The following is a 25,116-nucleotide window of genomic DNA, read 5'->3' as shown; positions in this document are numbered from 1 at the left end:
CTTCCTAAAGCCTTGTGTCTCTGCTCTGTCCCATCCTCTCCCTTCTTCCCATCAATTTTGCTCGGTTTGACTTCTTTTTAGGTTTATATTCCTTTAATTGAGAAGATGGTGTGATATCATATACTCTTCTCAACTGCTTTTGGCCATGAAAAATGTGATGACTATCTGCTACAACCTCAAAAAATTCATGCTGACAAAATCACTGGCAACGTATTTTTGGGTAACAATTTGAAACTAATGCTTCTGCTTTCACCATAGCAGTCCTCATTTCATTTGTGATAAGGGATTAATACTGGTCACCTAAATCCTCTGTGATGTTTTAATGTTGGTAAAAAGTCAATGAACGTGTGTTGCTTCCCCCTTCAAACTGAACGGTCACCTAAGTAAATATATCTGTTTATATACACTGTTTGTAAATACCCAATACCTCACTACTGATACCTCAAAAAATCTTGATATGCACACAGCATCTTGACTACATGAAATAACAAGCCCACCTTTTTACTTGAAAAAGGAGCTTAATCGAGCATTCCCTTTCACCAAATACAAGGAAGAACAGCAGTGTCACATAATTGGCAAAAGAGTATATAAGAGAAAGCTATTCCTGTATCACTGTGTACCAAAGGCATTCTCAAAGGTAAAGCATGGCTTTCATGACATTACTAGGTATGGTATTATAATCATCGCAGAAATACAGTCTTCTAATCACAGTGGCACTACAAACTGTAGCACTGGTCCAATCAATTCACAATGCTTTAGAAATCTAACTGAATTATCTCTAGGAAACATTTTGTGTCTGCAGGAGAGACCCAGTTCAGGAAAAAGATAAGATCTTGGAATAATCATGAAATTCACATATTATTTGGTCAATAACAGAGCAATTACCTAGCTAAACAATATTTAAGATTTCAGTACACCATTTTGCAATGGTGAAATCTCTCCACAGCAATGCAGATGAATAAGGATCCTCTCACATCTGTCACATTTAATGGTTTCATATCTTAAAGATCAACAGATCCCACAGCACCCCACTGGTGGCCATTGAACTTCTGTATCATTGAAAAGTGAGTAATTCTGAGTGCAGTCAAAAGGTGTAATTTAAGTTGATTTGTAGGTGGTTGCTCTTTTCAGTTCCATCACCAAATGAGTTGATTCACATCAACCCAAGTAAAACAAAAGACCAATTATGATATATATGTACCCAGAACTCTTCTAAGTGGGTCAGCAGGTTAAAATATTCATTCTGCAACCAGCACATTGGAAAACACACATGAGCTAATTAGGCAAAGTCCTAAAAAGAAGAAAAAAATTACCATTTACTATAGCAAATTTCAAAAACACAATCAGAAAGAAGTTGAAATAGGAATTTGTAACACAGAACTACTGTGACTGTTTCTGCTTGGTAGTGTCTAAATAATGCTATCTCCGTTAGTATCAGTACTTTAAATAGATGACAAATCATGAATTATTATGTCAAGGTTACAAATTAGATGCAGGAATATCTGAATAGACTGCTCCATTTCTCTGACTGTTTTCTGCCTGTTTCTGTGCTCTGCCAACCCTTTGTGACAAGAAAAATTTTAATATGTATTTCTGCTAAAGTGTTCAGTTCAGGCTCTTGCAAGACAAATGATAGGAGATATACTACAGCAGACAGCATTAAGCCCCTAAAAACTCTTGAATTAACTTCACTCTAAATTTTAAACCAAGACGATTCACCTGTTTTACAAATTGCTGAAAAACAGATGAACTGTGATGAGACCTATCCAACACCTAAAATGGATCACCCAGTAAAGCTGGGGCTTTTCTGGCGTGTGTTTGTACTCTAGAATCTCTAGTTGTAAAATTACATCAGGGCATCTAAGTTCCAAACATTTACTTTCAGCAAAAGGAATGCATCAACTGCTCTGTAAAAGCTGATCTCACTGACAGGTCTGTGCAAATCTACACTGGCTTACAACAACACAGAGATTTACAACTGAGAATGAGCCCTACTTTTAACTCAGAAGGCAGTGTCTGCCAGCAGGACCTAACACTCAGTGGAGAAAAATGTGATCTTGGCATGACTAAGGTAGGCATTAGAAGATATACAGCTGGGAGTGGATGAACTGGAATGGGTAAGGTTGAGAGTATTAAAATTTGGCCTATTTCTTCTACCAAAATGCTCACTGAATGATTTTACAGGGACCAGGTACCATACAGTTGGTATGTAAAAAATAGCAAAAACAAACCACTCTTCAAAAAAAGTGTTAGGAAGAAGAATGCGTATGACAAGTTCATGCAAATTATGAATTAAAAAATACAGGAAAATGTGATGAGGCATTTAAAGTATTAAAAGAAGAAGTTACAGTTTACTTATTTTCCCTTGAATCTTGCTCTTGAAATCGATTTGGCTAGATCAGTGGAAAAAATGTGATATAATATTATATATCAAGCCCAGATCATTCTCAAACTCCATCTTCCATTATCTTTCCATCTGATTTGAACTGTGTGAAATTATAAAGGACATACCATACCATGCAGCTACTGAAACCACCGTGCCAAGATTGCAGAGCTCTTACATTGCTCAAACTCTGCCTTGCTAAGAAGGCAGAAGCATATAAGGGTTGAACTGAAAAGAGTAAAAGGGGAGAAAAGGAGCCAGAGAAGTCAAGTCACAGAACTGAGTCCCCGAAATAAGAATTGTAAACAGTATGCAACTTCCACTTTAACACTTTCAAAGCTTCAGGTCTGAGTGACCCTAAGGTAGCTGGTCCCCTCTGAATTAAATTTGCTCTTTTTTTCCTGTATCAATATTAAACATTTAATGGGTAACTATAGGAAGCTTATAACTTCAGAGCATAAAAATTAACTTTCATTATAATTCTTGTTTGTAACGTATGACGTTAATAACTTTAGAGTAAAAAAGTTTGCTGTCTTTATAATTCATACATATAATAGACCTCAAATTGTAATGTCTATGTGGTTAGCTGCAAGGTACCTAATGTTTTACACATTTATAATTTATTACTTTGAAAGAGTTTAAGTGTTCTCTAATTGTAGAGAGCCACTTTGCTGGAAAGGTTCCATACAAAGTTCAAGGGCTGACACTGACCTGTGTGGTGATGGCCTGGAGTCTTAGGGAAGTGGGATGCCCCTTAATTTAGTATGATGTAGTGAAGACACATCACAGAATTTTCTGACCTCTTGGTTAATGGTAACCTCAATTCTAACTCCCTTGCTGTGGAAACAGTAACTAGCTGGATATACATGTTCCTCAGTACACCGTGGCAGCTGCATGCAAATGATGTGGAGATGAGAAAAAAATAAAACAAATTTACTGTTTACTTCTGGGCAAATTCATTTGGAGGCATGCAACTGATAGGCTTTTGCCCAAAATAAAAAATACATAATGGAAACAAATTGAAAATATAATCATTATTGTAAATACTGAGAACAGGGACTATTATTTTTCAAACCTCAGCTTTGTATGGTTGAATTTGCAATCCTGGATCTAATCTCAGTGCTTTTGCTTTTCTAGCTAAAGAAAAACTTTCCTGCTGTAGAACTCCCTCCCACCAACACTGAGATTGGACCAAAATGTAATGGTTCCAGGTTTGGCTTAGGATGGTAGCTACTTAGGATGTTAGGATCAATAGCAGCAGCTATTGATCTGCAATGCCACTTCAGGGAATGACAAACTGGACTTCTTGTAAGTAGTTGAGAGAGATATTTCACACAATTAAATAACAACTTATTAGAATTGCTAATATATTTCAAAAAACACTAATAATATTAAATTTGAGCAGTATTTTCCACTTACCACTAGAACAGGATACATATGTTTGAATGCCTTCAAGACACAAACTTCTAGGTATGTTCTTACTTTAGTCAGACCCATTTTGACCTTCCTTTTGTATATCAGAAATCTTGTGAAATAGTTTTTTAAACTTTTGGGTAATACATATTTTTCACTATGACGAAAAGTTTGGAACAATGCAACCATGAGCTTATTAGTGCAACATGGGAGCAAGTTTAATCCTCACCATCCTAAAGAAGTAGTGGTCCAGTACAGCCCTGAATTTCTGCCTAAACAAACAGGAATAACAACTGAGATAATCTCAAAAATCAGGAAAAAAGACAAAAAATACAGGTAAATGGCTGAAAATTGCATATACTTAGGTCTCAGTCTCCAGTATTTAACAACCACAGAAACCCAGAAACTAAAATGGAAAGTGTAGCATTAGTGGCACTCGGATTCCAACTAGCCACAGCTATTTATTTTGAGAGAGAATATAGAAAGAGGAGGGAGGGATTTGTGAGGGAGCCAAGGGAGTGTTTCATGTTTCATCATATCCTGTTTTCAACACTTTCCTTAAGCTTACCCTACAATTAATATTAGGAACAGATCTTGCAGCAGCCTAAGGATATTTGCTCTTTCCTGGATTTGTGCTGTAGAATCTCACACTGAACTGATGATTATTCTAAACAATAAACTTTTTTCAAGTTCATCACTAAAGCAAATTATCTGCTGCATTCCAAAGTTCTGGATGACAGCATTAACCTTCATTTGGACCGACCTATGACCTATTGATATTATATTGGAGCTTAGAATGAGAAAAAATTAAATCTTTCAGAAATTGTTTGCTTGTCACACAGAAATCCAGCGGATCGTACAAAAGTGAAGTGCTAATGAAGAATGAAAATTAAAAGCATAGCATATACTATATGAGGGCCTAATGTAACTTTCATTAGCAAGGCTAAAACTTATAGACTATCTGTAGAGTACATTTGGTGTACTGGAAAGACTAGAGGCAAATTTATAAGTACAGATTCAGCTATTTCTTATTTTTCCTAACAAAAGTATTTCTAGAAAAGTAATAAAAGGTTGAATTTAATGTGAAAGAAAATGTACCATTAAGTGAGCTAAAGTTTAAAGTGGCTGCTTTTTTATGGTATTGGATAAAACTAAGTTCCTAAAAATGAAGCTTGGGAAGCAGTAACAGCAATGTCACTTATAGTACCAGGGGATAATGGTAATTATACTCTCCACTTGCAAGCATAGCAAAATGATACCTAGTGTTACAAAATAGGAGGGTGTCTGCTTCCATTTATTTGGTAATCTAGATGAAGGACCCTTCTTTGCTCAGAAATAATGTGACAGGAGAGGTGTGGATACACTTATATACGCAAAGAAGACTATTTATTTATATGGCTTGGGAAACAAGAAGTTAGGTGTGCCAGGCTTGAGCAACACCTATTATCATTTCTGCAGATAGCTTACTACACTGAAATCAGTCCTGTGCTAATTATTTCAGGACTTGATTAAGTGGCATTGCATCATAATTCCATTTTCTACTTCATATCCAAACCCTTTTCGCAGTTCCCAAAGCAGATTCATCCTAAAGCACTTGACAGTAATACGGTGACAGAAAATGTGCTTTCAGAAAATGGTAAGGAAGAACACAAATGACTGAGGGAGAGGCAGGTGACACTGATCAGTGGCACTGCACATGGTACACTTATCCTTTAATGATAAAGTATGAAAAGTCTGATGCATACCAATCTCTGAACATGGCTAGAATGTGAACTGCAATCCAGAACAGACAACTGATTTGGACAGCTCCATCTCAGACTCAGACAGTCCTCCTGATTCTAAGCAAGGTCTGCCTGCTGTAGTTCAGACCAGGAGTACACTTTCACATCACTGCTGAAGCACTTGTATTCTTTATTTTAGCAAAATCTATCTTATTCCTCTTTTTTAAGGTCCTTTGCAGATCTCATTCTAGTGCACCTTGGCAATAACTACACTGTGCCCAATTCTGCCTGATCCATCAGGTCCTCATTATGCTGAGTCAGCACCTCTCACTAACTGTTCACTCTTTTATTAAGAGACCGCTGTCATACCACATCAAGAAGGAATCTTTTATGTGCAAAGTAAATAAATTAACTCTATGGCAATCTATTTTCACATTTTGTGTAAATGACTTTTCAAATATTTTAGCGTCTGGAAGATGTGTCATTCATTCTTCTGAAATAGCTTAACTTTGGTGACTTAAACACAAAGGTTTAGTGAAAGACACTTAGTGAAAAATTTCTCTTGTATTTCTTTGCAGAAGGCTGCTTATGAGCTACAGTGAGTGGTTAACATGGAGATGTTGCATGTATTTATTTGGATAAGTTCATAATAGACTAATTTAAAGAGGGTTTGACTTGATAATGAATTATCATTTTCAATCACTTAGACTCTTTAAATTTGTAAAAATAAAAAGACACCAATTAAATAAATAAAGTAATTTTCCAAGTACATGTAGTGAGCTTACCAGAACAAGGGCTATGACTGTTCATGGCATCATAATCAACACAAGAACATCCTCTTACAGCTTCCAGAGAAAGCCTTAATACAAATATATTAATTTGCTGATAGACACCTGGAAGGCACAAGGGAAGCCCACAAAGAAACTGTTTAACTGTGACCTTTCTCAGTAGAAACAGCTGATGTTTATTGTTTAATACTCACAGGTCTCCTCCAGATGTGCCAGAACTGGGACATGTGTCTTGGCACTCAGACTTGTCAGTCAGAGTCTAGATAGTTTCAAAGGTATTTCCTGACAGTTTCCCAAGCCCTTCCTTTCACTCTGCATAGCAGTGAGAAGTCACCGCAGGATGTGTTCTCCAGATGCGATATCACCAGGGTTGCACTGAGTTTTAACTTTCAAAAGCAGAAGCAGGTGAATTCCAATTCCTTCAGCAGCTAACATTGCAAGGAATAGTCAGGTAACAATTTTTGGTCTATATTTATAACATTTTTTCATGGTGAATATGGAATCTACTACAAGGGAAAAAAACAACTCACTTTCTATAAACAGTCATTTCCCAAGAGCTGGAACAATGTCTTCCATTTTGTTTCAAAATAGTAAGCATACCTGGAATCATATCTGAGATAATTAGAAGTGCACTATATTTAGTATATCTATATTTTTAGGCAATTTGGTACTCACCAGTCTGCAACTGTTTGATTGGGATAGAGTCTAGTAATGCCTACCAACGCCATCCTCACAATGCCCACCAATTCATCCTCAAAACAAAACATCTGGCTTCTGTTTGGCATTTCCATTTAATGGCAATAGATAGAAGTACAGTAATAGATAAAATTTTTAACAGATAAAGCCTCAGAACAGCTAATGTAATACATACTTTAGTAGTGCAGGTAGCTATAGAGCCTGATTTGCAAAGACTGCTCATTACAGTTAGCATAATATCAGACAATGGATCTAGAGGCTGAAGACAAAACATGTCTGCTGAGGCCTTTTAACCTATATTTTTTTTTCTTCAATCTTAATCCCTCTCCTACAACATCACTGACTCTTCCATCAGACAGAACACGATCTTCCTGTGTGAACTGTGGCTTACACCAAACTTCCTAGCTGACCATGTAATTTTATAAACCTTCCTATCCTTCTGGCAAAACTTTCAGTCCTGAGGCTTGATTGCCAGGCCAAAATTCTCCATCCTATAGACCAAGCCTAAGAAGACTTAATTTTTACTAGACTACAAAATCTTTTTTTCTCAAGTACTCGACTGTTAGGTTCTTTAGTCTCCCACGCAGTATTCAAGATAAGGCAAAATGAGTGACACGTGAACAATAACATGTGATTTCATAGATGAAGTAATAACATGAGAATATACACAGCTCCTAGTATTTTGAAGAGGAGAATCTGTTTTTGAGGACTATGGGAATGGAACATACAAAGTCCAACTCGTATCATGGTTTCAGTATCATGTAACCCCGGATATAAGGTGCACACAGAGAGCTGAGCATAGAAAAAAATGCAGAAATGAAGACAACATGGCAACAAAGAGCTCCAAAGAGGTGAGGGACAGGCATCTACACAGAGCCTGTTTACAGGGAAGTCATGACTCATTGAGTGCCTTTCTGTGCAATGGAAGAAAGGAGTTGTGGGTGTGTATGGAAGACCCATGGAGTGCATGTGCTCCATACATTGGACAAACACTGCTGCCCTCAAGAGAGCACATTTTGCTGAAATAAATAAATGAACTTCAAACCAGTAGTATTCCCTTCCATATACTAGTCATGAAAATGCTTTGAACTTGGACTTCACTTAATTACACATATATAGCTAGTTAACTAAGGCCAAGATCATGTGTTTTTGAAGTGGTCACTCTTGTCCTCCCATCTGATTGTCCCCTTGTCTATTGCTATTATTCATGATGTTAAGCCTAAATGTAAGATTATCACCTTTTGGAGGCAGAGACCAAGTATTATATCTTTGAAGCACAATGAATCCTAATTAGGTATAATCAATAATTACAGTTGTGTAATGGAAAATAGGAAGGTGAGGAAAAGGAAATGGCTGAGATCATAATAATTACTTTCTATTAGGACTGGCAGGGAAACCCTATTTATTTGGGTTTTTCTTAAAGTTGAAATAGTTAAGTTAAAGTACACTGTCACACTAAACATCATTCATAACTTCAACAAACTCTAGAAGCAAAGCTATACTTTCCACTTGAGGTACGTGTGTCTCTGAGGGTTTTGCTGGGGTAACCTCTGTGGAATGCAGCAATTACCACCTACGTGGCAAATTGGAAGTGTTACATTCCTCTGCTAGTAATCCACTCCTCCATTTAGCCAGAGGTCAGGGAGGAGAAGCAGGTGACTCTCATGGAGGGAACAGTCAGAGACACAGCATTCTACCAGAAGGACAAAGATGCCACTAGGTGTTAATCTCACAATATAAGATTTAAAAGCCCCTCTACATGGAATGTGAAAGCCCTGTTACACCCATGAGAGACAAAATAATTTGGACAAAATCGTAAATTGAGCTCCATGACACTTCTGATCTAATATTTTATGTTCCTACTGACCACTGAACTCTCGCATTTCCAGAAATGCCCAGTGCCATCTTGCTAACCCAAGACTGTTTTTGTTTTTTTGTTTTCTGACATGCTCAATGCTAAATATTACATGCAAAACCAACAATTTTATGCTGCAGCTAAATAAATAAATAAATAAATAAATAAATATCAACATGTATCAGCATAATGCTACCACTTCAGAACTCAAGTTTTACAAGTAAAATAAGGTTTTATCTCCCAAATAGTTGTGGATAAAAGGCAGGGGTTTAAGAATAGATGTGCATTTTAAAGGAAGAGAAAGCAGTGCTGCACAGATAGAAGCTGCTTACGTTACAAACCACTGTGTTATTCTGAACAAATGGGAGAGCAGTAAGAATTTCATGCATGCCAGTATTCTTCCTAGTCTGATTAAGAAAGCAAAACCCCCATCCAAAACAGATAAACCTCAGTCTTTTGGTGGCAGTTCAACAACCTGATGCAATCTTGAAGATCAGTCAGAAGTGTTCTTAGTTTTCTACCTAATTTGACATTTGTTTTAATCACTGTAAAAAATCCTGTGTTATATCCATGGTTTCTCCATTGTCTTTATTACTGATGGCCCATGTCCAGTTCTTACACTAATGAAGTAGTACTCATGTTAAATGTAAAAAGCATGTTCTGTACTAGATTCCATATTGCACAAGTCCCTGTTCTTGCTACAGTGCACACTCTGATGTTCCATCCATTAAATGAATTCCTTACAGAATGCATTATTTTTTGCAATACATTTGAACACAATGATAATATAAACCATCCTTATGGAGAAGTATTAATTCAGTATAATCCATTAATCTAAAGACTTCCAAGCTTAATATGATATCCACAGTATGAAAGGCGTGCTATTTGTTATCATCTTATCCCCCTTTCACAAAAGAATAGCATCCTTATAGCAACTGTAATTATAGAGAAACAGTGATCTAAATATCCTTAATGCATCTTTTAATTAAGTTTAGCAAGTGAAAATATTTTGGAGAGTCAACTCAAGGTCAGTTGTCTAAGGACCACTTTGCATTGGTTCACCACCCTGTAGTGATTCACAAAGTACTAAGTGAGAATTTCTTCAGCAACCCAAGAAAATACATTCTACTGTCTGCTATAGCCACATAGTCACACTATTGTTTGCACTGCTAATACATAAATGTGCCTTTTCATGTCTGCTGTCAGAGGGTTGAACCACATTTACATCCACAGTGCAAGATATTAGCTAGATACTCAAAACTAGGCCACTATGTACAGTTCTCAACATTAATTCAAATTAAGTAATACACCTGGGAGTAAAGAGAGAACTGCAAAACAGCATAGGAAAAGGGTAAAAAAAGGAAAAGAAGTACCTGGGGAAGAACCTACATATCATAGCTAGATAGGCCATAGGATTTAGCTGTGGAGTCAGATGCTTTCAGCTTCAAATTTACGTTTCATAGAAACAAGCTTCACCTTTAATATAATTTTTTTTTTTTTTTACATTTTGAGTGCTTTCACTATCAATGTGAAAGTAAACTGAAGTTAGGAATTTGTGGCTTCCAGTAATAGTAATAGAAATGGTGTTTCACATCTCAGAACTCAGTTTGAAGATCATGCTTGAAACCAAGCCCAGAAAGCTGTGTAAAGTTAGGTCAGAGATGAGCGTAGGTTGTGAATTTTCCTGAAGGATAAACACATGATGTGACAGATGTGGGAACAAAGGAGCTGTACATTGTAGGACATAAGTAATCAGTTTTTATAGCTAAATATTTATCTATGGGTACTGCAATCTGCAGGCCTGCTGCAAAGCATCATGAGATTCAGTGTGGTGTAGACTGCTGTATTATCCCTGGCACACATACAGTGGGATTACATATCAAGTACATATGGAGGGTGAATCCTGATGGTAGGACAGATATAAGCAGCTTCTGATGAGTGCAGAGCTCAGACAAAACGTTAGTGTTCCTGGTGCACTGTGGGAGTGATGTAAGCAGGCAGAACTAACACTGTCTGGATAGGTAACTAACTCTTGACTTCCTGTTTTTAAATGTCTCTGTTCTGCTGAACTTGACACTCTGTAAGAATATTCCTCACTACCAGTCCCCCCCCTCATCCATATGTCAACATAAGGAGGGGTTTTCTGTTAATAGTACCATCAGCAATGGAAGCAGCAATATATAGAGATCACATCCAACAGTGGCAGCAAAATCAGTGGTTCTTAGCTTAGAGATCTGTTCAGGCAAGTAGGAGTTGGGTTAGTAGAATTCTCATTTTCAGCAGAAAAAGATTACTGATTAACTGTGAAGGGCAGTGAAAACGATAGAGTAGGAAAAAAAGATCAAAACTTTCCAAAAAGAAGTGCATCTACGAGCTAGCACCAGCTAGTCATCCACTTTCCACATGTCCTGAAGCTACCAAAAGTTCTCAGGGCATAGCACTCACAATTTTCCAAGAAAGGAAGGTTAGGGCACAGAGACACCTAAATTCTATGCCAATGTCCCTTCAGTTAATTCAGAGCAATCCTTAAATTTTTAGCATTGGAAACATCTAGTGTGAGTGGTGTGTACTAATCACTATCACAACCATTTAGCATTTCAAAGCATCCTCATGCCAGATTCATTACAAAAATTTTAATGTAATACAATATTTAAAAAAGCATTAACAGTATAAAATGCTAAAGATGTAGTATACTTGACTTCTATTGCAGTGTACTTGACTTCTATCACTTTTTCTCATGTTTGAAAATATATGTATACGTCAAGCACACATATATGTTGAAAGTATATTTATTAGCAGTACACTGAGTATATAATTATAGCAAATTAAATAGAGTACGCTGAGAATTAAATTTATGGGACAAAAGATACTATTACAGTAATTACTATACTGAGTTACTTTTGTAGATGACATCAAAACACCTTAAAATGTGACATTCAAGCACATAAAACCTTTGAGTCTGATGTAGTACTTATGTTTCCAGTGATTTTGGTGACTTCTGAAATTCATAGTAGCATTTTAGCTACTTCTGAAGAAGGGTGAAGGATGGAGACATTGTGTCCACTTTAAGACACCATAGTGAACTGGTTGAAGAGTTAGAAATAGGGCTGACAAAATAATGCAGAATTTTGACTTCAGCCAAGTGGAAAATGTTTTTTCAGCCTCTACAGGAGTTCTTTTTCCCTTGAGATCTCACTATTTAAAAACCAGACAAGAATTGAAATAAGTTTTTAAATTCATCCACGGTTATAATTAGTTCCTCAAGCTGCTCTTTCCTGCTATGATCCAGAACTCCTGGCCAGACTACCATTCCATTTTGGGATAACACCAGCAGAGCCCTGTGACTCTGTTGCTTGCCCTACTGAAACACAGGGTCATACAGACCGTACAGTAGGCACAGACCAACATTAAACTGCACCTTCTCCCTCTCCATCATTTTTCTTCCACTACAGCATGCAGTCACATTGGACACCAGAGCCACCTCCTCTGTCTTTAACTATTCCCACATCTCTGACTTTCCTGAAGGATTCACTAACCATCAAGCAGTAGGTTGCTCTTCAGACAGTCAAGTCGTAAGTTAAAATTGAACCACTGGGGTTCTGCCCTCCAAGAGGTTCTCTTGAAAGAGCAATATTGCAACCCTTCCTCTAAACAAATATTTATAATTTAAAGTCTGGCAGTAGACACAGGAACACCCCATTTCCTGAAATTAAAAGGAGTGTTTTATGTGAAATGAAACCAGGGAGAAGGATAGGAAGCAAAATGACATTTAACAGGAATGTTCAGTTTAGAACAATTACTTCATCACTAATAACATCTATCTCTTGAAATTTGGAAGAAAGGTTTAATTACTTGACTGAAGGTTTCTTATCTTAGCTACTAAACTAATAAACATCTACTTTTTAAGTATTATAACTTTCAAACTTCTCTAGTCAATCTCCCAGCATAGACAAAACAAAACTTTGTAACAACACAAGCACAAATTTCCAAACCCTAATATTTTTAAGAAATTTTTGTAAGGTCAGCTTTGAAATCATGATGGAAATAACCAGCGGAACACCTGTTTACTACTACTAACACACACACCTTACTATCAACTAGGTTTTATTTGCTTTTAATATTCATGAAGAGAATGTTCTCTCCCATTTGATAAATCCAAAGTACAAAATTCTATCAGGCTTTTGGGAATGCAGCAGAATTTAGAGTATGTTCTGTTAAATTCCTACAAAGGTACTAACAAGGAAGGCAAAACCCCCTCTATATATGACTACTTTAAAGAAACTATTGTGACAATGAATTCCATCACAGTGTAGGCTTCCCCGCCCTGGAACAAACAATAGTGCATTGCATTAATACATCTACTTTATACTTTTAACTGCTGTTTTCAAAGGTGCATAAACTCTCTAAAGACAAAATTATGCAAAAATAAACATTCAATTACTCAAAGTATGGAAATGAAATTACCCTATATTTACTCTGATCCAGTTGATAACAGCATCTGGTGCTTAAGTTTAACTAAATGGTGCCTGGAGGCCTTGGAAAAGCTCTGAAGTAACGCAACTGTACTAAACATTCATATGGCCCTCCAAAGGCCTGCAGAGAGGCCTGAAGCAGCACTAGTCAGACAGTCATTACAAGAAAACAGAACCATGTCTTGAACAGCTGTCACAGTAGGTCTGATTATAGGCTTCACAAACTACAAAATTACCCAGAAAATGTGGGCGTTCCCACCCAGCTTCAGCAACTGGAATAACTGCTAGAAAATGCAGCCCGTTAAAAACACACAAATAAGATAGCTAGAGCTTAAAGCTGCAGGGCTGATGCACCTGGACTTTTTTAGCTACAGACCCTGTACTTTTTTTCTTTTGTTATGGTATTTTATTTTATATAAAGCTGTTCTGAAGCACTTAAAATGATCTAGCATTTCATATCACTCTGTTTCACTGTCTGATTCCACCTAGATTCCTTCCTACTACGGGTATTCTTATCCAGACTTCTCCATTACTGGACTTCATTCCTAGAATGATAGCTGGTTGCCTATGAAATGAATCTTAGTTCCCTCTTAATTCACCTCCCAGGACTACACTCAACCCACATGAAGCGAATTAAGGGCTATTTAAAGGAGGTACAGCTCCTTTAAAAAAGAGTACACTCTCCCCTAGCGGATAAATTCAATTACAACTTAACTGTGGGCCTTCAAGCAGCCACCATTAAAGAATGCGTCAAAGCTCCTCTCCTAAAAAATCCAAACTCCCTTATGACTCCCTCTTCCCCAATAGGCCAACTTATATTAAATAAGAGAATTTATGCTAAAATAAGTAACTAGGGATCCCTTCTATGGCGCAAGCTTACATTACAACATTATTAACAATCCACAGGATATTTTTCTTACAATTATCTTTGTTTAACAATACCACAACACAAATCTTAGGCCTACAAATCTTTCATACTCTATGAGAACAAAGGCTTTCAAAGCAAACTCTGACAACTAAATCTAAGCACTACACAGTTTTTATGGGTCTCAAATTATTAATTTTCAATTTAAGTTTCATAATTTTTAGCCTGTTTCCAGTTGCTTCTTAGAAAACTGCTGTGTGCAAGTTGAACAACACTAAAAAAAAAAATCTGTGTAATAACATGCTTAAGTTAAAATACCCACTGTTATAGTGAAAGATTGCCCAGGCACAATGATTTTCAGTTTTAACATTAAATTTATTTGTACATTAAGAAAACATACAAGGAAACAGAAAAAAATGTGAGCAATTACAGAATCATTAGATGAACTATGATGCAAATAATAAATAAATGCCTAACATACACCTGGTTTCATATGCTAGCATTTCCTGTTCTTTAGGAGATAAACTCTTGAACTTTGCAATAAAACAGAGAAAAAGACTACTGAACCTTTTAATACTGAATCTACTCATTATTTTCTGTTATCCTTTTAAAACGTCACAGTCATTAAAACATCAAACTATCAAAGATGTATTCCTTTCCAATTCCCCTACATGGGAATATAGAATATATTACTGAAACATTTTTTAAAAACTATGATTATTTTGAGCCATTAAAAAGACAGCAAAGCAAATGTGGCTGTACAGAATTGGAGACCTCTGAGGGGAACACGGGAGAATTGAATCATCCGGTCAAGCCTGAGCATGAGCCAGCACGGCCGAAGGAGGGGAACCGGCGCCACCCTCTGCTATGAAGCTGGAAATGTTCATTTTTCAGCTATGATAAACTATTCTTACCCGACCTATCATCCCCAGCTTTCTACAGAGATGTTTACCTCCAGCCAGCCCACCATGCTCATCTCTGGATTATCCCACGTTCCAGTAAGATCCCTTCTAACACTTCATCCCTGATACTTAAACCAATCATTCACATCCACAAAATTTATATGCTCATTTCAAAATCCTACCCCCGACTCTCCTTATGCATAATACCACACACGTCTCGACAATACTTACCCTACTATAGCCCTCCAACGACTGCCCTTGCTAAGACAGTATTATTTCATTAGTTTGCTGCTCTTCCTGGTGTTACACAAGCAGTTGTGAGCCTTATTCCTGCATTTGGAACACATTTCTCATTGCGTATTATTAAACAGGTACCACTCTTTAGATCTATGCTGTATGTAGGACCCTTACAGACAATGGCCATAAGAACAATTACAAAGACATTCAAAAAACAGCTTTTGAACATACCCACAAAAGAACAGATTGTTCATTTTGTAAACACTTTTCCCTTGAGAGGTCACTTGCAAGAAATAAATCTTCCTTTTAGCTTTTCTAAATTTTTATATGTCATTGTGACTCTAAAAATCACCTTTAAAAAACAGACGTCAACTATTATCACTTAATCCCCCTCTAATTTATCATACTTAATAATTAAATTAATATTAATTAAATAATTGTACTTACAAGTCTGTGACTTGTGTTACTGCAAATATCTTTCTTCCTTTAGAACTGATCAGAAGACAGTATCTTATGTTTCTCATCACTACACAAAATTAAGCTGCAGTTTATTTGCCAAAGTCAGACTTAGAAACAGAACCCCATGTATGCTATAAAATTTAATATGAGAAACTTACCTCCATTAGTACCAAGAGCCGAGGTTTCCAGCTTAGGACCCTTGTCAGGCTGCAGCATAACTCTCTTCTTGCATGGTCAACTTTCATTCTCATGGAAAAAAGGTACTATACATAAAATAGTGTCTGCCTGAAGTTGTACTGAGATACTGCTGTCACACACATGCACAGAGGGAAGGGAAGTGCTTCCAGATCTCACAAATTACATAAGCTTACATGAATTGAGGTTAACAATTTTACTGTTTGTCAAATAGTCAGTGGTACTCCATTTATGTACTATGAGATCATTACACAGGGTGAGCAGCCACCTGTGACTGAAAGGTTGTAGATAGCACAAACACATCACAAAAAGATTAGGATTTCTGCAAGAAACAGATTCAAGGAGGTATTATACAATGAGACAAACACATAATGGGCCAACAGGACTGCACAAGTGCCAACAGAAACACAAGAGACTGCAAAGCATGGATGGCTTCGGGTGACGCCTGACTAGCCATTAGTAACAGTCTTCTTCCTATATTGCTCTCAGGTTCACTTTTGTACCACCACGACAGCTGCCAAGTTTGCATGTTAATTCTACTTTAAAAAGACAAAAATGTTTTCTGTCAATGGAGCAGGTTTCCCGTTTCCCCGAGCGGTGAGGGCTCACTGCCGTGTGTGACACTCTCCCCGCTCGGAGCCCCGGGCTGACAGCAGCGCTGCACGGCCCGTCCCGCCGGGCAGGCAGCCCGCTCGGAGCCCACGGGCGCTGTCCCGGTTGTCCTGCTCGGAGCCCACGGGCGCTGTCCCGGTTGTCCTGCTCCGAGTCCACGGGTGTTGTCCCGGCTGTCCTGCTTCTGCCCTGCCCGGGCAGCCCGCCCGTCCTGCTGCTGAGGCGATGCGCTGGGTGGTGCCACGGGGACTTGTAGACCAGCCCGCTTATCCCTCGCCCCAGCCACCTGCGAGGGGGAAACCCTTCCTCAAGTGGTGAAACGGGTGGTCTCTCTCGGGGTCCTACCTCACACGGCAGTGCGGGGAGAGCTCAAGTTTCCCAAGTGCAGGCGCTTCCCCGACTGCCATCTGCAATTTCCACAGGAGCTTCCAGGAGAAGCGTGCCAGTCAGCACTAACACTTCATCCATCTATTCCTCCATTGAGCTGCTGGAGGTGCCATGAGGGCTGAGCTGGCAGCTCTGACCTTACCAACTCCCCCAGGCAACTCAGTAACTGGTCATTTTGTACATCTCCTTAACCACTTTTCAGTAGCATATCTACTAAAAGTAGTATGCAATAGAATAATAAACTACTTTCTTAAAGAAAATGCTTGAATAGAGGATTAGAAAAATCCTATTTTTATAAAGAAGGCAATGAAATGGGGCAGTTGCAAAACACGTTCAGTATACCACTCATTCGTGATGTGAGATTCTGCTTTTACGAAGCAGAGTTGAAAACTGAAAATGCCTTCTCTGTAGTGATAGGAATTTTGCATGGAAAGTTAATCGCTGTTTATCACTTCAGCAGCTGTAATTCAGTTAATCAGGACTGTCCTCTTGGATAATCTGCAATACAATGACTTAAAATTATATAATCACTTATAGGAGAAGATACACACAGACCTCTTCTAGCCCAAATCCTCCTAAAACCCAGCTGAGACAACTTACATTGACACCAACCCAAGAATCTGAGTATAGGGCTCAAGTTTATGCAGTTTTTTAATAAGTTGACAAATTTCTTGTTATTAATATTTGACCTGAGGAGTTAATGATCTCTCCTGTCTAAAATGCAAAATTGCTACAAGTTAACAAGCAACATCAGCTCTAAAGTTCCACTTATTTTTTCAAACAACCACATGAAAAGGTTAACTCTGAATTAAAGAATTTTATTTTGTGCATTTCAGAAATGAATGACATTTTCTAAAATCAGTTGTTGCTGTGATAGACATACATGTAAAACATGTTTCCATTTTACATTACAACATGCAGTGTGAGAATGATACATTAGTTTACTTGAATTCTCAAGTTAATCATCCTTGAATAAATCAAGAGCTATAAACTGTGTGAACATTGGTAACAGTTAAAATTATTTCAATTGGGAGGGAAAAAAACACATGACGATACAGATCAAGAAGCACTAACTGGAACACAATGGATGCACAGTTCTTACCAAGTTCTTTAGTTTACTTCTAAAAGATATTTTACCAATTATATCTTTGCATTACTAGAAGTTTTTGAGTGCAAAATATAAATGATAATAATAAATGAAAATACATCTCAGGATCAGTCAACATAAGTCAGCTATTTTTAGGGGATAATGACAATATAGATGCATATCAGCTCATGTTTTGTGTTAGATTTAACATTGTTTTCTTCCCTCTTCATTTTTAAACTGTCTGGCTTGACAAAGTGTTGAGTAGCTTTTTGAGGGGGAAAAAAAAAGAAAAAACCCAAACCAATAAACCACCTCCCTCTAAAGTTAATAACCTTAAATCTTACTTTTGTTGCTACTTAACAGCAAAGTCAACCGATACATATTTTTTCCCTATTTAAAATATTTGTCACTAAAACTACGCTCAACTAATCAGTGCAGAAGCAACATTATAAATGGGCACGTTTAGAAGTTCCGTAACATGTCTTTTTGTGTACACAGCGGTGATTTATCTTTCAAATTTTACTACTAAATTAGAAAAAAATCCCTAGCAGTGACAAATATGCAGTCTCTATCAGCAGTGCAGTTTGAAAAAAAGTGGAAAGTAATCTGTACATAATATAGGAAGGTTTTGATGAAAAATTTCTCATGTTTTTTTTTCCAAACACTTAAAGAGTGTTATTGCCAATGTATCTAATTTTGATACCTGGTGGAAATCTTTTTCAACAGTCAAAGCTCTTAAGCTGCACTTACAATTTTAGAACGTTTTCATGAAGTAAGAACAGTTTTTTCTGCCATCTTGTTCCTGCTTTCTAAGTCAAAGGAGCTATAAAACATACCTTGAAACAATAAACAGGAAATAAATACCTAGGAGAACAGTAAAAAGGTAGTGATACAGCAGGACACAAACCTTAATATCACTATCAAGTATTTTTGAAAGTTCAGTACAGTATGAAAAATACTTTATATGCCTCTTGCACATTAAAAAAATAATCTGTAGTTGACATTTCAGTAACATTTTTGATCAAATGACATTTCTTATGCATTGTGTTGAGAAAATAAAAATTTCCCAACCCTTGTACGGCAGCAGCTCCGAAGTTCAGGTATAATATAGACCTTTCCTATTCATAACTTCTAAGGACTGAACACTTCAGCAAGGGAGTTCAAACGCTTACTAATCTTTCAAATAAATAGTGTGAATATAGCCACTTCTTACAATTCATCTCTCCTCAGCCTGCTAACTTGCCCTCACATGTATCCCTGTGTAATACATCTCTCTGAACAAGACGGCACGTGGGCACTGTACTTTATACAAGATACAGAAACATTAAAATACAGATATGATAAAATCTTGATCTACATGTTTAGTGCATTATAATTACATCCTGTATTTATTTTTTTTCAGCATTTGTTGTTTAACATTAAGAAATGCAATAGTGCTTTTGCTTTCCTGTCTGTGATGTGGGGAGTGTTTTCAACCTCACTCTCTGCCTGTTCATTGCATTAAGATGGAAAAATTGTATGAATAGAGTTGAGAATGACCAACTGCAGCTTCTGTTAACCACCCTTCAGTCTGGGAATACTGAACTGAATTTAATAAGGCATGTAGGCATTCAAATACGAAAAAACGTGTTTTGCTTCATGGTCACTGGATATATTCCCAAAGGACACCACATAGAGGTAGCATGCTTATTGTTATTGGTGTAATTTCAAAAGGCCCAGAAACCTCATATTCTCCTTTCTGATGGTAGGCCAATATCTCTTTCCATTGATATTAAGTGTTTCCACCTGCTTCAACAGAACTAGGACTTTCTCAAGAACGAAGGGCTGAGGTGACCATCTCTTCAATAAATTCATTTAATAAAGCAGTGAAGCACATTGACTTATCTTTGGCTTCCCCTAGCACATAGGCTGTTCATTGTAGGCACATTTCTTATGAATTACTCATGGTGAAAAACAGTTTTAAATGAAGAAATAGGTTTGCTACATGGCCCACAGTATTTAAATAAATCTAAAGATGGATTAACATAGAACATTATCTTATTATTGCTTGAATTAACTCTCAAAGTAAAGTCCTCAAAATTTTATATATAACTTCAGAGGTTGGTTTATTACAGTATTCATACACTTTATTTCTGTGGTTGCTTAGTAAGTGCTCAATTGAACACACACACAAAAAATCCCCATCTTACAGTTCAATGGAGAGACAACATATTATGCCTTCATTAATGTATGGTGCTAGAGCACAAAGCATACCAAACTCAGAAAGCTAGAGGTTATTCTACTCCCCTTTAAGCATGCATTTGCAAAACATCCATTTACTCTTTAAGAGACAAAGAAAAAAAAACATAAGAGCTGTGCTACTTATTTTTAGCTCAGGAAAGAGCTACTTTGTTACATTAAGATTTTGATTTGAAAAGGCTAAAAAACCAAAGCTAGTTAAAATTAGTTTGTGCATATTCTCAAAATTGCTCCTTACTAAAAGTTTCTGCATCAAGTGTGCACTGCAGTTTTATTGTCATGGCCTGATTTTCAAAAAATCCAAGCCCCACACAGTTATAGGACACAGGAGCTGCTGGCATTCAGCATCTTTGAAAGTCAGGACACAGCTTAAGTGATTGTGCAGAACAGTTGATTTCCCTTGCAGTGTAAGCCAAGTTTTCATTTATGCCCAATAATAAGACCACAGAACTTTCATCAAATCAATCAAAATAAACTTTTACAAGTCATAAAGGATTTCAAGGATAACACCAATTGACCAGGCCTGAGTTTCACAGCTAAAAGGACAATACTGTCCATTTTCATTAGTTAGTTCTGGAAGCCCTTTCCAGGATGATCTAATAAAAGAAAAAACAAGTGAGTATTGTTGTTAGATTATAGATTGAAATTAAAAGAACAATTTAAAACCTTTTAAAAGATTAAGTCAGTAGGAAATTGAAAAGCATGACTAAAGGTCTGCTCTCCTACAGGTACAGTGTGTCCTTTAATAATTAATATCTAAATATTTTTTCCCCTGCAGCTGGGAATTGTAGTGGAGGTGTCATCTTCAAATCAGACTCTGCTACTAATAATAGCCAAACTTACTACACTTGAAATTAATTATGGCACTAAAACATGACAACATCTGGCAGGTAGTATGACTACACAAGCCTTTTCTGCCTCCCTAGGAATAAAGAACCCCACAAACTAGCATACTTACAGAAAAACTCATAAGTAGAGCCTGTTGCTTTATTAATTATTTTGTACACTATGAAATATCATAACAGAGTGAAAGTACACTACTTTAATAAGACAGAAAAAACAAAGAGCGTTACCAAACTGCAAGTTGTATGTGATATTACCAAATAAGAGACTTGGAAAAGACAAAAACTAAGGCAAAATACTGTCTTTTTCCCTCATGACAAACTTTTCTGTCATGATCAGTCCTACTGAATTGCTCTTTTGGGTACAAATAAATGCATGTTTGATGTGCTGTAGAACAGATTATATGGAAGGGATACCAAGGGCAAGATGTTTTGTTTGTTTTAATTTGTCTGAAATCCTTAAGAACTAAAACTATAATAGCAAAAGGAGAAAAACTGTTTGGATTTTGTGGTTTGGTCTGAGGGAGAACTCAAAAAGCAAGTTCCTCTGTCTTCTCAGAATAGCAAGATATTATGACAGTTTCAGAATCTTAGTTTCCTCACTTGTAACACAAGAAATCCTAACAATATTTTGCATCATCTTATCTTCTGCAATTTTTATCTGTCACTACTACTCCTTTAACCAATATGTTTTAAAGGTTCCTTTGAAATATTTTGATTTAAATAAAAAACCTCACCAACATTTTTTTCTGAAATTAGATCCTAATTTTTACATAAGATTTATTTCATCCAGTCTTTACATGGGTATTGGTAATTCTGCACTCTATAAAAGGCACTAGATCTCACCTATATTTGAAACCTGACTTGTGATCTGCAATATCTGTTTATATTGTAGATTTTTACTTTTACATGGAATTGGATAGGTAGATACACTAGCTAGAAGGAATAGGTATCTTACCTTTCAAGATGAACATAGTGGCGAGAAAGAACATTCTTAATCATAACGACAGTTTTTGCATATATCTCTGGACCAATCAACTTAGAGAAGTACAATTTGGCACGAAGAAAATATCCAATTGGCCACAGCCATTCCTAAACAAGGCATGAAAAGAGATTATTATTAAAGCAGTCTGTTTGAAAAGTTGACAACACTTTTTCTAAAATTGAAGGAACTGGCTCTTACAGGTCCTTGGTGATAATTAAAACCTTTGGCTAAATTGTAGTTGTCGTTGTCAAGAGCATTATCATATACTCCACAGTACACCATATCACTGCAAGAAAGAAAAAATGCATTATGCAAACAAAGCCTTAACAAAAATGATACACAGAACAGGAAAACAGAAATTAACCAAAAAATTTGTCATGGCATTTACATTTAATGACGGTTAAGAGGTTTCTACAAGGTTCTGTATTTTACATAATAACGGAATTCTAAATATTGTTTAAACTAGTAGGAAAACAGTTAATGTCTTTGAAGGACTTAAATTCCTAATTTTGTCCTTATGCTTTTACTCAAATTGTAGTGCTGTACACTCTATCATATATAAGTATGTCCCAAGATGCAAATTCAACATCTTTTATGATAGCAAATTTGACTTGCTTACTGTGTGGCATCCAAAACAAACAAACAAAAAAATCAATTGCGTGAACTTTTAGAAGAGAAAAATGATTGTTCTGGAAGTACTTCCTGCAGCCTTATTTCACAAGTATGAGGATTTTACACACTACCTTACCCCCCCACAAGAAGTAATTCCTACTGTCCTGTTTTGTAATTAACACTTATCTCTAGTGTACTTACTCTGGGTCTAAGGTTTTCATGCCTAATGGACCGAGTAGTTTTTCCTCTGCTATCTGCAGAGCTTTCCAAGCTTTCTCAGGAGTGAACAACTCTGGGGCCTAATAAAATAATAAAGATTTCAGGAATAATCTCTGTGCATATACATAAGATTGTGTATGTAAATTCAGAAGACAACAAAAAGCCTGAGTTTTACATTACTCTGACTTGTAGGTTCCATAACTTGATTCAGTAAGTAAGAAGACAAAAGCTATCCAGCGCTTTTTTTCAATTTTAATTTTACTTTAAATACACTTTTCAAGTATTATTACTGAAGCTCTTCAAAAATCCAAAAGTAGACCATGCTTTTTAGCCAATTTGATGAGAAAAGCGGCCTCCCAGACCCAATCTAAAAAGACATCCTGAATACAGCGAACGTGGCAAACTGGCAAGTCCTGTCATGCTGTATTTTTAGGAGATAGTCCAAGATGAATCAATATTAAAAGCATGGGAAAAAAAAAGCAATGTATATTCCTGATATAGCGTCATGCAGATGGACCTTACAATGCAAGCTTAGTTTAATAATAAAGACAATTTTAAGTGCAAAGTTCTCCTCCCATTCCCCCTCACTTACCACAACCATCGCTACTGTAAAATTTGGCCTGAGTTGGTAATCGCACCATGGACTTGAAGCTCCATAGCTGTCCTTATAAATTCCACGTTTGTGAACAAGATCTGGACGTTTTTCATTGGGATCTGCTGGATTCTCAGAGACAAAGAACAGCCTTTCGAAGTGTCCTTGAATTTTTCTGTTCCACTCATCGTATGTGATAATCTCCTCCTTTCCTGCAAGATGTTATATACAGGTTTCATTTTCTGAAAACAGCCACAGTGGCAACACCAGAAGTATGCTTCCCAAATTCCTGACACCTAACAGGAGTAGTCCTAGGATCACCTCTCTTCAGCTGGTGATTCCCCACATTTAGGCCAATTCTACATTTCATAGGAACAGCTCACTGAAACTTCTAGGGAGACTAGCACAACAGAGTCTTTACAGGGCACATATTCACTTGGGCTGGGTATGCTTAAAGTAATTTTGTAATTAGAAGAGTATTCTTTCTAGAACATAGGGGACTGCCAATGATATTTATGTAAATATTCCCAGGAAGGGGTTTTCTGTGTTCTGAATAGTGGGGGGAAAAAACAGAAAGAGAAAATAAAGACATGCATCCTGCATCATTTTACTTTGTATTCTTGTAATGAATGATAAAGTTTTTCCCCATTTGCCCCTAAACCTTCCTGGGTAGCTTGATAATAATCCCTAAGGTTATATTGTCACAGCTTCATTGTTTTAGTTATTTTTATACCCCAGTAATACAATTATGAAATGCGCCTATTTTTACCATGTCTTTTTACAGTGACTCCACGGAATGGAAATATGTTTTTCCCGGATAAATCCAGCAACCAGCGGACAGCCGACTTGCACAGTCCAACGATTTCCACAGCAGAGCCATCTCTAAAATAGTAGTGATAAAGAAGCCAAATAATTACTTTAAGAAGGCTATTAAAGTTCAATGAGTAGTTGAAAAAAATTCAGATTTTAAGTATCTTATTTAGACACTTCCTTTTTCCTTATTTTCCTACTGTTCCCCTATTTCTCAGTCGGGGAACAAACTTGAGTGTAAACTGGCTAATAGATCCTTTTTCCGTAAAACAGTCTTATTTAAAGTCATATTATCATACCTAGCTAATTAGCATAGATTGAAGATAATTATATACGAGCAATTAAGAACATGAAAAAAGGATCAACCCCAAACAACTTTGTCCTCTGATCTCAAAACTGCATTTAATACAGAGCTTCTCATCTGCACATGCACCTCTGTAACTGTATTAAATTCAAGCAAGGATGCCTGCAACAGCTTGCTAGCACATAATAGAGCTTATTTTTAAAGTGCTAAAATCTCAACTCTAAAAGTGTAGATGTTGAAGATATTTTTGAATTCAAAGAATTATTCAAACAACACAATTATCAATATGTATCTCCTACAGTAGGTCTAAATAACAAAGCACTGCTAGTATTACAAGTATACAGTTTTTCCTAAATTACACTTTACTTCATGGAATTCAAAATTCAACTCTCAGCATGGTGCTAAGACCTTGACAGAAACTGAGAGCTTCACCTGCCAAGAA

General features: G+C 36.7%; 2 protein-coding genes across 8 annotated transcripts in view; both read right to left on the bottom strand.

Moving 5' to 3' along the window:
- Window positions 1–17,642, bottom strand: part of LOC127478074 (hornerin-like) — a 77,650-nt gene extending 60,008 nt beyond the window's left edge. Inside the window, exon 1 of one of the 2 annotated variants that reach the window (XM_051803248.1) lies at window positions 15,327–17,642. The gene's annotated coding sequence lies outside the window, so the exon portion shown is untranslated. Of the gene's footprint in view, window positions 1–1,201; window positions 1,289–15,326 lie in introns of those variants that run through there. The other variant, XM_051803259.1, reaches the window with a different exon arrangement.
- Window positions 17,643–17,787: 145 nt separating this feature from the next.
- AGL (amylo-alpha-1, 6-glucosidase, 4-alpha-glucanotransferase) overlaps window positions 17,788–25,116 on the bottom strand; it is a 35,828-nt gene continuing 28,499 nt past the window's right edge. For all 6 annotated transcript variants that reach the window (XM_051803211.1, XM_051803233.1, XM_051803189.1 and 3 more), the window contains exons 29-34: window positions 24,330–24,442; window positions 23,561–23,772; window positions 22,951–23,048; window positions 22,336–22,423; window positions 22,111–22,244; window positions 17,788–20,906 (exon numbers count right to left, since the gene is read on the bottom strand). In XM_051803211.1, coding sequence (XP_051659171.1) covers window positions 20,789–20,906; window positions 22,111–22,244; window positions 22,336–22,423; window positions 22,951–23,048; window positions 23,561–23,772; window positions 24,330–24,442 — 763 coding nt within the window. In that variant the 3' untranslated portion in view covers window positions 17,788–20,788. The remainder of the gene's footprint in view (window positions 20,907–22,110; window positions 22,245–22,335; window positions 22,424–22,950; window positions 23,049–23,560; window positions 23,773–24,329; window positions 24,443–25,116) is intronic.

The sequence above is a fragment of the Manacus candei genome, unplaced genomic scaffold (genome assembly GCF_025592945.1).
Source record: "Manacus candei isolate 608988 ecotype Guabito, Panama unplaced genomic scaffold, ASM2559294v1 h1tg000005l, whole genome shotgun sequence".
In the NCBI taxonomy this organism is placed as follows: Eukaryota; Metazoa; Chordata; class Aves; order Passeriformes; family Pipridae; genus Manacus; species Manacus candei.
The sequence above is the reverse complement of the archived record's forward strand: the minus strand, read 5'-3'. Positions and strand labels throughout refer to the sequence as shown.